This window comes from Dendrobates tinctorius, unplaced genomic scaffold (genome assembly GCF_039654945.1).
Source record: "Dendrobates tinctorius isolate UK_male_01 unplaced genomic scaffold, ASM3965494v1 ptg000304l, whole genome shotgun sequence".
Taxonomy (NCBI): domain Eukaryota; kingdom Metazoa; phylum Chordata; class Amphibia; order Anura; family Dendrobatidae; genus Dendrobates; species Dendrobates tinctorius.
Genome location: NW_027361971.1, coordinates 500,328 through 517,855, shown reverse-complemented (window position 1 = coordinate 517,855; position 17,528 = coordinate 500,328). Strand labels below are relative to the sequence as shown.

The following is a 17,528-nucleotide window of genomic DNA, read 5'->3' as shown; positions in this document are numbered from 1 at the left end:
CTGGGGTCCGCCAGAAGGGGATCCGTAATGGATCTGACCTGGTAACTCCAGTTAAGGTTGCCGGAATGCCGGTATTCCGCCAGCCTTAGCTGGGGTCACCAGGAGGTCAGATCCATTATGGATCCCCTCCTGGTGGACCCCAGCGCTAGTGGGAATGCATCATTACTTTTTAATTTTCAAATAAACTTTGAAAATTATTTTTATTTGAGTTATTCCATGTTATTTGCGCACAGGCCTAAAAGACCCCAGGTATGTGAAAGTGTAGATTTCTATGGATATGTGTTCTAGGGTTAAAAGAGTGTAGAAATGTAGCAATGCTTTATCTAGATATATGTAAATTAAAAAATGTAAAAAACAAACTCATACACCGCAATAGCTTACTGAAAAGAACATTTATTAGGAAGTATACATTGATAGTCTCAGATTAGATGAGAAAGGTGGATATTCACGGCCAGTTGCAGCAGTTGCAGCTCATGTCAAATACTAAGCCATTAGCACATTGCCCTGAATATGTAATTCCAGCTGCACATGTGTAAAATTTGTTGGAGTTTAGTGGATTTACATAATAGCCATCACCTCTACCAGCACAGAAGTTTGTGTCAACATCATCAACAGGAGGATCAGGTGGAGGAGTGACTGGAGGCACTGGTGTGCTGCCTCCACCAGGATTGGATGTTGTGGTTGTTGTATCTGGAGTTGGTGGAATAACCGTGTCACTACATATCTCCCCAGGGCAGTCCACTGTTGAACCTAATAGGTTATAGAGAAAACATTCCATGAAAAATGTCCTTATCTACAGGAAAACTTGCTGAACTTAAACAATTCCTTAAAAAGGTTGTCCACTACTCTAACAACACCTTCTCAATCCCTATGTTTCCCCATTGTAAAACAATAAGACCTGTACTCGCCTCCAATGCTGACGCCATTCTAGCAATGGCTCTCTAGGGGAATGGATCATTATTATGTCACACACGTCTTGCAGCCAATCATAGAATCATGCAATGTTAGAGTTGGAAGGGACCTACAAGGTCATCGTGTCCAACCCCCTGCTCAATGCAGGATTCACTAAACCATCTCAGACAGATGTCTGTCCAGCCTCTGTTTGAAGACTTACATTGAAGGAACTGCATCTGTCAAAAGAATTTGCTGCTGCTTTAGTTTTGTTTTTTTTTTACTTTACATTGCAGGAATTAACACAAAGTGGAATGAAAGAATTATAGATTTTTTTTTCAATAAATGTTGCTTCAGCTTCAAGTTTTTCTTTTTCACACGGCGTTGTTGGAAAAAATTCACCCCTCCTTTGATTACAAATTTTTTTCATACAAAAAATCACTAATGTCTAAATGAGGCCTAAGTGTGAAAAATGCTCATGTATGTCCATCAAAGTTGAATACAGGTATACAATTACTGCAGTTTAGAGAAGAGGTTTTTGGCTTTGTGGCTTGTACAGGTGAAGCACACCAAGTTCGGCTATTTAGTGTAGGTTATCTCTATTCAAGAATTTCTGTTAAGAAAATTTCAAAATGTAAATAGCTAATTGTTGAGTGCAGTTAATATGCAGAAAATAGAGAATGAGCAAATTCCAGTGTTAAAAATATACAATGTTAATTATCATTTAAGATGTCAGCAGATGTCATTCAAAACACAACGTACACGTCCATGTTTTGCTGTGTAGGTTTGATGCTGCTTAATGCTAATAGCTGCATCCTCTCTGTAAAATGGTCACTTACTTGCCAGCAGGGACTTTAGGTGATTGATCAGTGGATATTTCCCTTCATTGCAAAAGCTTCCTCGGAAATCATCCAAATCAAGGGCCCAAACCATGGCACCACCAAACCCACTTTCTTTTAAGAACCTCACCTTGAAATAAGAAAGAGATCATAGGGCTAGATTCATTATTACATTTTTGTCTTTTTTTTTTCAAAAAGTCATAAAATTTGTGGCAAGTGCACTTCAAAACCCCCAATTATGATCTTATGTATGCCAAAATATTTTTTGCACAATTTTTACAACAATTTTTGTGAAACAGGCAACTTTTTGTTTGAAATAGTAAAAAAATATTAAAGACAAATATAAAGATGATTTTTGACTTTGCACAAAATTCATGGACCAGATGCTCCATTTTGAAAAATTTGGTGCAATGAATACCATAAAAAAACAAAAAAAACCATAATCAAACAAAAGTGACTTAAAAAAGCTCAAAAGAAATGTCAGACCATTGTTTTATTATTATAGAGCGAACCATAATGCTGCGACATATCACTCTCAAATTGATGACTGACCAAATACGTTGATTTGCAAGAAGCCTTTACGTTTCCACAGAGGTTTTTTTCATGCTGAGGCAGGAGTCATACTACTGTATAACATGGCCGAGTGCTATAAAACATCACATAGCATTCGGCCCAGTGTTATACTATGGGGCAGATCACATCTGCGATTTTTTTCTCATGGCGATTCGGCATGAGAGAACAATCGCAGCGCTGCGATTGGCAGCGAAGCTCTGTGCACTCGCACCCATACAAGTCATTAGAGTGCAGTGATATATACGCTGACGTTGGCAGCAGAGGAGATGTAGAAATTACTTTCTCCATCTCCTCCCAGCTGTTCCCCTATCCGGTCATGCGAGAGGATCAGAGCCCAGAGCACTGACACTTGGCTCATACACGCAGCAGAGCAGGAGCCGAGGGTCATTAGCATATCGCATCCAATGCTATACGCTAGTGTGACTCCAGCCTTACAGAAAAAATTGTGCTGAATGTGGCCAAATTTTTTACCTCAAAAACAATGGAGCCGATGGTAAGTACAAAACTAAGTACAGAGACCGTAGATTAGTAGCACTGGACAGCGCGAAACGGCCGTTGTCAGCTGTTTCTTTACTCCCGACATCACTTCCCTGGCCGACATGTAATCCATGTGCCAATATATATATATATATTTATTTATTTGGCACAGTAAGATAGAACAAAAGCCGGTAATTCATTTGCCGGCTTCTTTCAAATCATTTCAGAACTCAACAGCATATGAGACATGGTTTACATATAGTACACCATTGCATATCCCAATTTTTTTTATATGTCCCTCACTAAAAATGTTAGCAGTGTATGTGTTTCAAATTTGTGAGCTGTAGCTCTTAAATTCAAGGGTTAATTCCCGGAAAAAAATGCGTGGGCTCCCGCGCAAATTTCTTAACCATTGAGGGAAAGCCAGTGATTGAGGGCATATTTTATTAACCTAGAAGGGGACCATTGTTTTAGGCCCTCACTGGCTAAAAAAATGTGCCCCCAGCCACCCCAGAAAAGGCACATCTATAAGATGTGCCTTTTCTGACACTTAGCCTCTCTATTCCCATTGTCCTGTAGCGGTGGTGAATGGGTTAATATTATTGGTTTGTCACCTTGTGATTGGAAGGTGACATTAAGCCGATTAATAATAGAGAGGTGTGAATAAGACACCTATCCATTATTAACCCTAGACCAGTAAAGGGTTAAAAAACACACACAGACATTAATGAAAAAGTCTTTTAATGAAATAAAGACAACGAGTTTTTGACCACATTTTATTGCTCTGCTATTCCAAAATAAAACCATAACCTGCAAAAAAATAACATAAAAAAGCAACAATATCCTTACCTCTCCACCATTCAGTCATGTCCCACGCTGTAATCCTTCACAAGGGGTTAAATAGTTTACAATGAGGTCCGGTGCTAATGCGACAGCCCCACTGCAAACTACTGCAGAATGACTTAGTTCAGCTCTGCGCAGCCTCACTGGCTGCCGGGAGATGAACTAATAAGCGTGGGAACGTGTCTTACTTTTTTTCCTACGCTCATCCGTAGGAAAATTCCAATTATAACAACATATAATGAGAAAAGTAAGGATATATCAAGAATAATAAAAAAAAACACTGGGGAATGTTAGGGAGATGTTTACCTCATATTGAGGAACTAACCTTGCCACCACTGTTCGCATACAAAAAGAATAAAAATATTGGAAACTTTTTGGTGAAATCTGATGTTGGATCTTTGAAAATAAATTTTCAAGCCACATTGACGGGTAACAAAAAGACAGGCTGTTACCCACGTTTGTCATGTGTGAACTGCACTCTAATGTTAAAGGGTCCCACTTTTCAACATTAGGAAACCTCCAAAATATATAAAATAAATCAATATTTAACGTGCAATTCTGATTACGTGATATACCTTTTGGAATGCCCCTGTAAATTGTGGTATATTGGAGAAATTACATGCGATATTAAGACCAGAATAAACCAACATAGGTATACCATTAGAAAGAAAAAACTTGATTTGCCAGTCCCTAAACACTTTGTGGGGTGTAACCATACCGAGCGGGATTTGAAATTTAGGATAATCGATGAGGTTCCTATACAAAGAAGAGGTGGGAACAGAGTACTTATACTCAAGAAAAAGGAACTGAAGTGGATCTATGAGCTGAATACTCTAAAACCTAAAGGGTTAAATGTTGATTTTAAAGTACATACTGTTATGTGAATGATTCCTCTCTAAGTGATATATTGGAGGTCCATGGATATATGGGGAATGTCTTTGTGATTATTCCTGATTTTAATTCTTTTTTAATTTATTCTAGATGCATCATTATCTGTAGCGGTGTTGAAATTACCCTGATGAAGACATTAAGGACATGGAGGACTAATGGATTTATGTAAAAAAATTCTTAAAAAATTCTTTATAAACAATTTTCTTTGAAAAAAAGATTTTTTACTAAAAAAATTTCTGTACCTAAATTTTTTTTAAAATACTGTGTCATGAAGTCGGCCAATTGTATATGAAAATATTGTAAATTTGTGGGTTTCTATGGCTGCAGGGATAACAGGCATATTGCCCTTTAGTTGCTTAAGTGAATCAGGTGACCTGAAGAAGGTTATGTGGCGCACAGGAGTGACTATTTGGATAAACCGGAGACAACATGGAAAGGGTGTTGTCTGGGGTTCCAGGGCCAGTATAAATGCTGTTAATATCCCCATAAATGCATAGAAAAATATTAGCAGCCATAAAAAGAGAAAATGACCCCCCCAAAAAAGTACTATATATGATGGTGCAGTATGGTTGAAGCTAAACGCTTGGCTGAATGCACTTTACTAATGAAAATGTATGATTTGTGGTGTTATATATAAAAAATTGACCTTCTGCCACACAAAGATGGTGCTTTGGAAGGGATAAGCATGCTAATGCGCCTGTGCTTCAAGGAAAATGCCACACAACGTCTCCTATTGGCCGTTGAAGTATGACAACGGTAATGACACATAGAACATGCGCAGTAGAGCTATAGGAATGCCAGACACAGCGTTCATAGCGTTCATGGTGTCCTCCATGTGGCGGTATGTAAACTAAAGGGGCTATATGAGGCACTGTACTATTGTATAACTAATGCAAGTGATGAGCTATTGTGTAGATAATTATATGGAAATGAAATTCTGTAAAAAGCACAAAGCACTTTTGGCAGTATTTGCACATGGGGATTATATGGATTGCAATGAAAGACAATGTACGCACTTTAAAGTATTTTGTAATGTAATATTTAAAATGATTGGCAGTATTTAGAGATAGTTTTGTTATTTGGTTTATAAATAGACACCACTTAGTAACACCCACTGCGTGAGAAAGGCTCAGTTGAGCCGAAACGTTGCCTTGATATGTGGGTCCAATAAACTCACTACCACTTGAAAGTCTAACTATGGAGTGCTGCCTTTATTTGGAATGAATATATATATATATATATAATGTGCAAGTGTGTTTTTGTGTTTTGAAGAATTTTTTTTTTTAAAACGATGTGTACAGTGTTAGTTTACAATGCTATTTTAACATGAGTTCTTACATGGAGAGAATTGATCTATGTAAAACCTCATGTTAAAATGGTGTTGCATACGCATGTCATATGGATGTCATATGGAAAAATTGCACAGAAATCACATTACACTCGCATGACACTTGCATAGCACTCGGCCGTTTTTTTGGTCCTGAAATTGGACTGTTTTTTTACTCGCAAATGGGGATGAGCCCTAAAGGTGACTTCCACTGTAACTGATACTAAAGCACCTTCAGATGCATAGAAAGGATGGTGTGGCACAAAAACTTACCACCTAATGCTAGATGTGTCCAGCTAACACGAGATCAGGTAAATATAGAGATCTCTGCTAAAGATATATACAGTTGTGGCCAAAAGTATTGACACCCCTGCAATTCTGTCAGATAATACTCAGTTTCTTCCTGAAAATGATTGCAAACACAAAATCTTTGGTATTATTATCTTCATTTAATTTGTCTTAAATGAAAAAACACAAAAAGAATTGTCCTGAAGCCAAATTGGATATAATTCCACACCAAACATAAAAAAGAGGGTGAACAAAAGTATTTGCACTGTTCGAAAAATCATGTAATGCTTCTCTAATTTGTGTAATTAACAGCACCTGTAACTTCCCTGTGGCACCTAACAGGTGCTGGCAATAACTAAATCACACTTGCAGCCAGTTAACATGGATTAAAGTTGACTCAACCTCTGTCTTGTGTCCTTGTGTGTACCACATTGAGCATGGAGAAAAGAAAGAAGACCAAAGAACTGTCTGAGGACTTGAGAAACCAAATTGTGAGGAAGCATGAGCAATCTCAAGGCTACAAGTCCATCTCCAAAGACCTGAATGTTCCTGTGTCTACCGTGCGCAGTGCGAAGTTTAAAGCCCATGGCACTGTGGCTAACCTCCCTAGATGTGGAGGGAAAAGAAAAATTGACAAGAGATTTCAACGCAAGATTGTGCGGATGTTGGCTAAAGAACCTCTACTAACATCCAAACAAGTTCAAGCTGCCCTGCAGTCCGAGGGTACAACAGTGTCAACCCATACAATCCGTCGGCGTCTGAATGAAAAGGGACTGTATGGTAGGAGACCCAGGAAGACCCCACTTCTTACCCCGAGACATAAAAAAGCCAGGCTGGCGTTTACCAAAACTCACCTGAAAAGCCTAAAATGTTTTGGAAGAATGTTCTCTGGTCAGATGAGACAAAAGTAGAGCTTTTTGGGCAAAGGCATCAACATAGAGTTTACAGGAGAAAAAAAGAGGCATTCAAAGAAAAGAACACGGTCCCTACAGTCAAACATGGCGGAGGTTCCCTGATGTTTTGGGGTTGCTTTCCTGCCTCTGGCACTGGACTGCTTGACCGTGTGCATGGCATAATGAAGTCAGAAGACTACCAACAAATTTTGCAGCATAATGTAGGGCCCAGTGTGAGAAAGCTGGGTCTCCCTCAGAGGTCATGGGTCTTCCAGCAGGACAATGACCCAAAACACACTTCAAAAAGCACTAGAAAATGGTTTGAGAGAAAGCACTGGAGACTTCTAAGGTGGCCAGCAATGAGTCCAGACCTGAATCCCATAGAACACCTGTGGAGAGATCTAAAAATGGCAGTTTGGAGAAGGCACCCTTCAAATATCAGGGACCTGGAGCAGTTGCCAAAGAAGAATGGTCTAAAATTCCAGCAGAGCATTGTAAGAAGCGGTTGGTCGCAGTTATTTTGGCTAAAGGTTGTGCAACCAAGTATTAGGCTGAGGGTGCCAATACTTTTGTCTGGCCCATTTTTGGAGTTTTGTGTGAAATGATCATTGTTTTGCTTTTTCCTCTTTTGTGTTTTTTGACAGAATTGCAGGGGTGTCAATACTTTTGGCCACAACTGTATTATATAATAAATAAATCAGTATGCGTTCAATATTACATTCTTTAACCCCTCATCATGTGCCCTATAGACAGACATTTTCAGATATAACAGTAGCTATACAGAAGACTTTGTAACAAGTTATTTAAGCTCCATCTTACTTTGCATTCATAACTTTGTTGGTTGTCAAATCCAACCCACTCATTATCCTTACAAGCGTATGGCACCCTCTGGTCAGCAATCCACCTCACTGTGGTCCCTTTAAGCCAAGTGCAGATCTAAGAAGAACATATATAAACAGAATGTTACACAGCGATTATTGCATTTGTGTGTCACTGTACTGTACACCTGATCTTGACAGTAGCCATGGCCTACAATCAGGTTTGTTATAGTTTTGTGTGATGTTAAACTGATGGTACACTATTAACACCATGAACACGTTTCATTAACATTAAGCAATATGAGCTCATAAAAGTTTTAACAATCATATCAAATAAAATGCATCATTTATGTTTTTGATTATGATGAACATGCTAACTTTCTAAAAGCTGGTTAAATTTATTGATAGTATTAAATATTGTCCGAACATGAATAATTTATACATTAATGAAACACAGTTAGAAATATTTGGCCTCCTTTTTTGAACTTAATGCTTCTTAGTACTATACAAGATAGAATATATACAGCAGAAGACAATCGGAGATGGAACAACTGCTGATAGAAACGTCTATACCCCCACACATAAAAATGTTGAAAGACATGAAAACCTTAACCCTACAATAAATATTAATTTTTTCTGCAATTAGGCACAATTTACACAGTTTTTATCTTCCATCTGCTGAAATCTGTTAGTTAGGTAAAATATTAACAAAAGCAAGCAAATGCAGGACATACCGAAATGTAGCACACATTAATTTATAAATTCAAACTCACAACATCCCATAATAGTGACCCGCTGCGCTATTGTGCTGTACTGCTCAAAGTAAAGTAATACAATTGAATCCTACCTCATAGTAGGCCCAGAATCCAGCCTCCCTGGTATATGTTCCAGCTGATCCTGCTCCAGCCACCGGGATTCCTACATCGCACAAGTTAGGATTTGGGTTTCTGAATGTTCGACCATATGTTGGGAATCCAAGAATTAGTTTCTGTGCAGGAGCTCCATTGTTTTTCCAATAATTCATGGCATAATGCTAGGAACAAAGCAACCATATAATGTTTGGGATTACATAGACAGGGATGTCAAACTCTTATACACAGTGGGCCAAAATTAAAAACTTGGACAAAGTCTTGGGCCAACCTTGATATTTATAACATTAATCACAACAAAAAATGGGTGGTGGGGTTATGATGAGGGGTAAATAATGGGTTGGGGGAATCTGTCTATTGTAGGAACAACCCCAATGCTGCAGGATCTAGGGTTGTGGGGATCATAGATATTAGTATACAGGAGAATAGAAAAGATGTGGTGACTCTCAAATACAAGAAAATATACAGTAGGGAAGTAGAGAGCATTAGTATGTGAAGAAAACAAAGAGTTCGCAGAGTCAAGATGGTAGGGAGTTTACAAAATGTTAAGATCTCAATACATTTGGAACACATTACAATGTATAAAAAACTGTTAGGAACGGCGGAACGCACTAAATAAATAAATAATCAAGTGCGTTCGCCACTCGGGGTCCACCGTGCAGAAGGTGTTATCACTGCTGCTGAGTAGTGGCAGACGCGCTATATGGCAGTATAACGCGCACGGGTTAAACGCCACCCAATGTGCGCTGAGCGGACTCTGTTAGCTCACAGAGGCGCTGTCACATACTGTAAACATAAACGCCGAGCCTGTTAGACTCACAGGTCTCAGCTAAACTGCACGTGCGTTATACAGTCACAGGACACGGGTCCAAGGCTGAGGTTGGTGTCCGTCTAGACCTACCATGCGTGCGGCGTCGCTACCGCAGACGCCGGTAAGTGCTGCTGACTGCAGCGCAGCGGCAAACACAGCCGCTATACAATAGTGCCGTGAGGCGTGGCACGATCAGATGCTAGTGTAGAGGTGCGGTGTGCACAGTGGCCTAAGGCTTGCCACTGACTGGCGCTGACTCTTTCTCTAGTTCCCTATCCACATGCGTAATATCAGAGGGAGGGGAATCTTAATAAGTGAGTCACCAGAATGATACATCCATCACCATTCACACATCTAGCAAGTAAAGTCTATACTAGCGCATGTAAAAGACCACCAGGTTTCCCCACTTGTCTGCGTGCACAAGCACTTATTAGGTAATGTAGGACATGTTTACTGTTTTCAATATGGCTATCTGCAGTGTTTTTATGTGTTACTACCTTTAATTTGAGCAGGCTATGCCTTTATATATTATATCGAATGGTGGTCTCACTTTTTTGTCCTCCCTCTAAGGGATACATTGAAGCAGCATGTGTGGACAACGGTGTCTTGATATTTCTGTGATGAGCTATCAGCTACTATTTTATATCTAGTATTGTTCCTTGCCCTGTGTCCAATAAAGCAATTTTATACTTTGACCTTTATTGTCTTCTGGAAGTTGCTTATCTTCCCCCTCCCCCTATACCGGGCCTTTTATAGCCGGGCGCTGCCGGGACCTTCCAGATCTCTGAGATGGACCAATCAGATCTGGAGAAGGACCTGAGCATGTGACTCCTGACCTCCAATGGGAGATCATCTCGTGAGCATGCTCAGTGGAGCAGCAGAGGGACTTAGCCTCAGGAATGGCTTGCAGCATGTGAGGCTCTGGATTCCTGTTGTGTCGCTGCAGGAATCCGACACCTAACAAAATACAAAATGGAGAATACATGACCAAATAAAGGAATAAAATAAATAAAAAAATAAATAATTATTATAAAATAAAAAAAAAAAAAAAGATTTTATAATAATGGCATGAGTGCACTGGCTTAATAGCATACCTGTGCCCAGATTGTGGAGGAATTATAAAGTAGTAGGCTCTTTGAGCAACGAGATGTATGAGTGAGCACAAAGGGACTAAGAGCTGATGTGGGAATAGTAGGGATCTTCCAGCTCAGGGGAATGAATGCTGATCAGAAAGTGCGTCATAACTAGGGAGTGCGTTACTACGGGACGTGTTGTAAATAAATAGTCTTGTGCCAACCAGAGAGTGTGCCGGATCGGAAACCAGGGATATGTAGTATTTGCAGTGCATGCGCTGTCTACCAGCCGGCCACATCTAGCAGACATGTGATATTTTCTCGTATGTCAAATATAATTACACTGTGGGTCAGATTTGGCATTTATGATGTACAGAATTATATACAGCCTTAAAAACAAGATTAGAAGGGAAATCTCCAATAATACAATGCATCAGAAGTCTGACACATAATGCGACAAAAAAGTGGAGTACATGAAATACAGCAGATCCATCAGAGTGTTTCTCTAATATTTTTCCAGATTTTTGGAAAACGGGCGGAGCCTAACAGAAAAACGGAATGGCCAAAGGTGGATGACAAATTCATCATAATTACTCCCCAAAGTTATGTAAATAATGACAGAAATTTACTCCAGTCAACTACTGAGCACTACTTTGTTGCACAGCAACTGTAAGATGCACCAAATTTAAGGAGAAGGGCTTGTCTCTTAAAAAATTTGGCGCATATTACATCATCAGTCTCTTAATGTTTTAGACACAACTTGCATCTCAGTACACAGTTCTGAAAAGTGTTTAGAAAAGGAGTCACAACTAAGAATAATCATAAAATACAGAAGCTCAACTTTCATGTGGTCATAAATCAGCTGAGAGGTTCTCAGAGAGAGAAAGAGTGGCATTATAGACTCTTCTGTCAGTACAGGCTCTCTGAAGGATTAGCTCAATCTTCAACCAGCAATAGCCAGTGCAACACTGAGGCATACAATTTGTAATAAACCTCAATTGAAAAAATACATTTTAGCTAAAAATATATGAACATAAGTATAACATTTTCTGTCAATTAAATCCATATCCTTTAAATTGCTTTAAGGTATATTGATGCCCATCCAAAAAAATGTGACGCACTGTGTTAGCCTGTAAAATCTATATGATTTTGCTAAGAAAAATAAAAAAATATATATACAATATACCAACGATGCTAGTGTGCAGGGTTGATTCAGCAGCGAGTAAGGAACCCCCACACCACCAGGGGTGAAAATAAACAATTTAAACAAAATGATACTCGCGCTATGAATCAATGGAGAATAAAAATATATATGTAGTTACATGTAGAATCAAGGCAACAAACTCATAAGCATTAGATGTTAGAGGATACTGAGTATTGATGGATCAAACTACAAAAAGACAAAACAAAGCATGAGTTTTAAATCTGAAAATGCAAAATCATGCAAAAAAAAAAAAAGTGTGAAGTGTCCGGGTTAGGCCGGGGTCACACTAACCGACGCAAAATACGGTCAGTATTTTACATGCGTAATACGGATGACAGACCCCTAAACAGTGCTCCGTATGTCATCCATAATCAAGGTGTGGTCGCGTATTTTGCGCATGTCAGCATCCGTATGTAATCCGTATGGCGAGATTTTCTCGCAGGCTTGCAAAATGGACATATAATGGAGCCCTATGACAGGGTTTCTAACAGAAACCAAAGAATAGATATAGACACATAGAATGCATATATATATATATATATATGTGTGTATTCTATGTGTATATATCTATTCTTTTGTTTCTTTATTAAACCTGTCAGTGTGAGTTTACTGTATCGCGCACTGAATTGCCGGCTTTGCTAAAAGACACCGGGTGCGTATTTCTCGCAAGTCACATGTGTGGTCCGTGTGTAATCCGTATTTTTTGCGCACCCATAGACTTGCATTGGCGTATTATGGCCGTAGTACGCTGACAATCACAGCATGCTGCGATTGGCACGGAGCGTAGAATACGGATGAGAAATATACGGCTGGTGCGAGGGACCCCATAGAGAATCATTGGTCCGTGTCTAATGCGTGCTTTTAGCGCCTCTCACTCGGCCGTATTCCTCGCCAGTGTGACCCCGGCCTTAGACTCTAGTGACCAAGAGCATGGTCGGTATTGCGTTCTAATAGTTAATTAAAAACACCTACCATATAACTATACAAACATAAATAAAAACAGAAACAAACACACTGGGGGAACCATAAAGTGCTATATATGTACCTTGCACATACCCCCACTGTGACTATTACCTCTGAATAGGAGTGCAGTGGGAAACGCCCAGTGGCTCACTAATGTGAACAGACTTTTAAGCATTCACCGCTGTGAGCGGACTTTTAAGCAATAGAAGCCAGTGGCATATACTTGCTAATCATTTAGGAAGTTTCTCAATTAGTATATAAAAACTAACTATGCAGACATAAATAAAAACAGAAACAAACACACTGGGGGAACCATAAAGTGCTATTAATGTACCTTGCACATACCCCCACTGTGACTATTACCTCTGAAAAGGAGTGCAGTGGGAAACGCCCGATGGTTCACTAATGTGAACAGACTTTTAAACAGTAGATTCACCGCTGTGAGCGGACTTTTGCTTTTGAGCGGTAGACGCCAGCGGCATATACTTGCTAATCGTTTAGGAAGTCTCTCAATCAGTAGAAAAAAAACAAATAAAACACCGAGCTCTGTTCCGGCCTGTAACAGGCTCCAGGTGCTGGCAAACGTCCGATTAATCTCCGATGATTCTCCGATGGTGATAGATCCCGCGTGAATGGCGGGAGAGCAGGGAAAAGAGCATTCCTCAGGGAAGGAATCCGTGCTATTCCAAAACTAGTTGGAATTTTGGTTCAAGCAGCACTCTTGTTATCAGACATCACGTGATTGCGCGCCTCTCGTGATCTGGATTATCATCGCAGGTCCTGCCAGATTCACACCACGCTGACCGCGGTTGTCTACAATCTATAATGCGGCTGGTATGCTGACCGCCGTTGGACTGTGTCTACTTTGGTGAGCGATCATTTATGCTCTTTTCCCTGCTCTCCCGCCATAGTTATATGGTAGGTGTTTTTAATTAACTATTAGAACGCAATACCGACCATGCTCTTAGTCACTAGAGTCTAACCCGGACACTTCACACTTTTTTTTTTGTATGATTTTGCATTTTCAGATTTAAAACTCATGCTTTGTTTTGTCTTTTTGTAGTTTGATCCATCAATACTCAGTATCCTCTAACATCTAATGTTTATGAGTTTGTTGCCTTGATTCTACAGGTAACTATCTATATATTTTTATTCTCCATTGATTCATAGCGCGAGTATCATTTTGTTGAAAAATAAAAAAAAATTGCTAATATAGCTCCCTTTAGGTTTCTTTGTTGTTACCTTGCACACATCTGCCGCATTTCTCTCTACACATCTGTGTTAAGTATACAAAGGGATCACATGTCAAGTCAGTGGCCAAACAGTCTCAGCCCCTGTGGTGACATTGTAAGGGGTGTACCGGAACCACGTGATGTTCCACACCCTTTCTTATGTTGATATTATGCTGCTATGTGTATATATATGTATATATGTTGTGTAGATAGGGAAAGTGCAGTTACAGGATTAGCCACTAGAGGGGAACATAATAGGATAGGAACACAATAAATAGTTAACATAGGTGGGGTCTGCTGTAGGTAAGACAGTAGCATTTCCTGAAGATAGTTAGTAGGGCCAGGGAGGCCTGACAGCTCAGCAGGGCCTTAGAACCCAGGCTACATGGTGGACCCTTTAAAGTTTGAAGCAAGGAGCCCAGTCGTCCAGGGCTTGGGAACTGAAGGAAACAGCAGCAGTAGAATGCCAGGCAGCACCAAAATGTGGCAGTTTACTACATGGGCAGAAGCTCTTATGTCTGGGGTGAAACGGACAGGGGAATTCCTGAAAGTAGCTAAGCTGGACAGAAGGAATGCTGCAGTACCGGATGAATCGATATGACCCGGGAGCATTCTAGAAGACGTAGGGGAAAGCACAGGAATAGACAAAGATGTGTACTGTCATGTTCCCTGTGAAGTTGCTGTAACTGAGCTGGATGTACTGCGAAAGGATTCAAGTAAAGTTGTCTGTTACAAGTTGAAACTGGACTCTGTCTCAACTTTGTGTGAAGTCCATAGGAGTGGCAGATCAAAGGGGACACTGATGGCACCGAAGGTGTAAAAGAAGGTACGCTGCAAAGGGGACATTTATGTAAGTGGCGGGAGACCAGGACTTGATTGAGCAATCTATGTCAGCCACAACTATGGCCCTGGCTCCTCTCACACTTGGCGGAGAGCGACAGGATCCCGCAACCTTGAAACGTGGGAATGCCATGAAAGATGAAGATGCTATTAATGTAACTGATGTGACTGATATTCTGTATTCTGTTACTGACACTTGGATTGTGACAAAGATGGTGGCTTTGAAGATGGCAGAAAATGTCACGCAGATGGAGGATGGCAGCTTTGATCCCACCCCTCGTGGGCGCGAAAATCTGCCTGGCAGAGCCAGAGGCCTGAACTAGTGAATCGTGCACGCCCATGGTGGGCGCATCTGAAAAGAAGTGGGAAAGTTTTGGAATATTTTCCCACGCTGCTGAGTTTACCTCAGGTCAGACGGGGCCTCTGGGCAGCCTCAGTGACATCAGCACTAGTCACTGAGGATGCCCAAAGGCCCCGCCTGACCTGAGGTGAACTCGGCAGCGTGGGAAAATTTTCAGAAACTTTCTGACTCTACAGAGTTTATGACCAGTCAGGCAGGGAGGCTGCGCAGGCAGGTTTTCATTCATTCCTTATTGATTTGCAGCCAGGCCGGTAGCATTAGTACCGCTCCCGGCTGCAAACTATTTAACCCCTTGAGATGGATTGCAACGTGGGACTCTGCACGGCGGACAGGTATGGGATATTGTTTGTTTTTGATTTTTGATTTTTTACAGGAGAACGAGAGCTTCGCTTGGATTGGGAGTTTAATAAAGATGGGAAACCAGTTTGTTTAATTATTTTATTAAATGACTTTATTCTTAATGTGTTTGTGGTTTTTTTTACCCTTTCATACTATAAGATTAATAATAGATAGGTGTCTTATTGACACCTCTCCATTATTAACTGGGCTTAATGTCACCTAACAATAGCAAGGTGACATTAACCCCTTATTATCCCATATGCCATAGCTACAGGGCAGTAGGATGAGAGAGGCTAAGTGGCAGAATTGACGCATCTTATAGATGTGCCTTTTCTGGGGTGACAAGAAGAGGCAATAACCATGGGACCTTCCTAGGCTATTAATATCTGCCCTCAGTCACTGGCTTTCCCTCTCTGGCGCAGAAAATTGCGTGGGAGCCCACGCAATTTTTTCCCATGAATACATCCTTTTATTAAATACATCCAGGTCCCAAGTATTACACACACATACTACTAACACTGTTAGTCACTGACATATGTCAATCTAACTGTTCTGCAATGGTTTACTGTATGTAAACCATGTCTCCTATCCTGTTGGCTTCTGCAATGATTTTACAAAAGCCCACAAATGAATTACCGGCTATTCTACTATGTATCTCTCTATAAAATATAAGGAGATATATATATGTTACTGATATATACGAGTATATATACTGTATATATATATATACTGTATATATATATACCTATTCAATGTGTATACATGTATTCTATCATTTGTATTATAACATGTCAGTGTGATTTTACTGTATTGCCTCATATGCATTGCTGGCTTTTCAAAGGACACCTGTGCGTAAAAATCGGACAGCACTTTCATGCTGCTATTTTTTTCTCAGTCCAATTTCAGCTGAGGAAATACTCACAAATAAGATGTCACCTATTGAATAACATTGGTCTGAGTACAATCCGTTTTTTTCTACGGATTGCACTCGTTCGTATTTCTCACAAGTGAGTATGAGCCGGAAGGAGGATAGCACCCAATAGCAAAAATCAGGAAGCTTATACCCATGTGTGTGTGAAGAGGTGCATGGGAATACACCTCCCAAAAAAGACAATGTATTGGAGGTTATGTTTCGCTGTTATCATTCGGTAGTGTAGAGAAGTCTGGCCCAATACAGCCCTTGTTCATTTTTATAAGACTCAGCCTGTCTGCATTTTCAGTTGACAGGTGAATGCGCTTATCAGTTATAATTCCACCAGCGGCACTAAAAACCCACTCTGACAAAATGCTAGCGGCAGGGCAGGCCAGGACCTCCAAGGCGTAGAGAGCCAGTTCATGCCACGTGTCCAGCTTGGAAACCCAATAATTAAAAGGCACAGCGGAATCACGGAGGACGTTGGTACGGTCAGTAAGGTACTCCCTCAGCATTTTACAAAACATTCCATTCCTTGCAACATTACCCCACGCCTCAGGGCCAGGGCGATTGGAGGGTCTAAGAAAACTCTCCCAGAACTTTGTGTTCCCCTGCCTCTGCTGGATAGGATTTGTGTCTCTCTCGACTGTACTCCTTGGTTGTCCAACAAACTGTGACGTCTGCTGCCAGTGTTTTTAGATGGGAATTTTTTAAATAATTCAGCAACAAGGGCCCTCTGGTACTGCACAATTTTAATAGACCTGTCTGCCTCTGGAAGAAGAGATTGGAAGTTCTCCTTGTAGCGTGGGTCTAGAAGTGTCACCAACCAGTAATGAGTGTCACCGTAAATTTTCATAATGCGAGGATCACGGGAAAGGCAACGCAACATAAAATCAGCCATGCGTGCCAGACTGGTAACAGTAACAGGCAAGCCTGGTGTCCTCACAAACAGGATGACTGACCATGGTGTAGTCCTCCTCCTCCTCCCTGTCCTCAGGCCATCCATGCTGAACAGACGGTATGGCAGTTGTGCTTGTAGTGCCGTCTATAGAGCATGAAAGTAGCTCCTGTTCTTCCTCCTCC

General features: G+C 40.6%; 1 protein-coding gene across 1 annotated transcript in view; it reads right to left on the bottom strand.

The window, feature by feature from the left end:
- Positions 1-373: 373 nt before the first annotated feature.
- The window catches only part of LOC141073497 (acidic mammalian chitinase-like), a 57,224-nt gene continuing 40,069 nt past the window's right edge, over positions 374-17,528 (bottom strand). Inside the window, exons 8-11 of the mRNA XM_073560742.1 lie at positions 8,688-8,873; positions 7,842-7,958; positions 1,731-1,860; positions 374-750 (exon numbers count right to left, since the gene is read on the bottom strand). Of these exons, the coding sequence (XP_073416843.1) occupies positions 446-750; positions 1,731-1,860; positions 7,842-7,958; positions 8,688-8,873 (738 nt within the window). The 3' untranslated portion in view covers positions 374-445. The remainder of the gene's footprint in view (positions 751-1,730; positions 1,861-7,841; positions 7,959-8,687; positions 8,874-17,528) is intronic.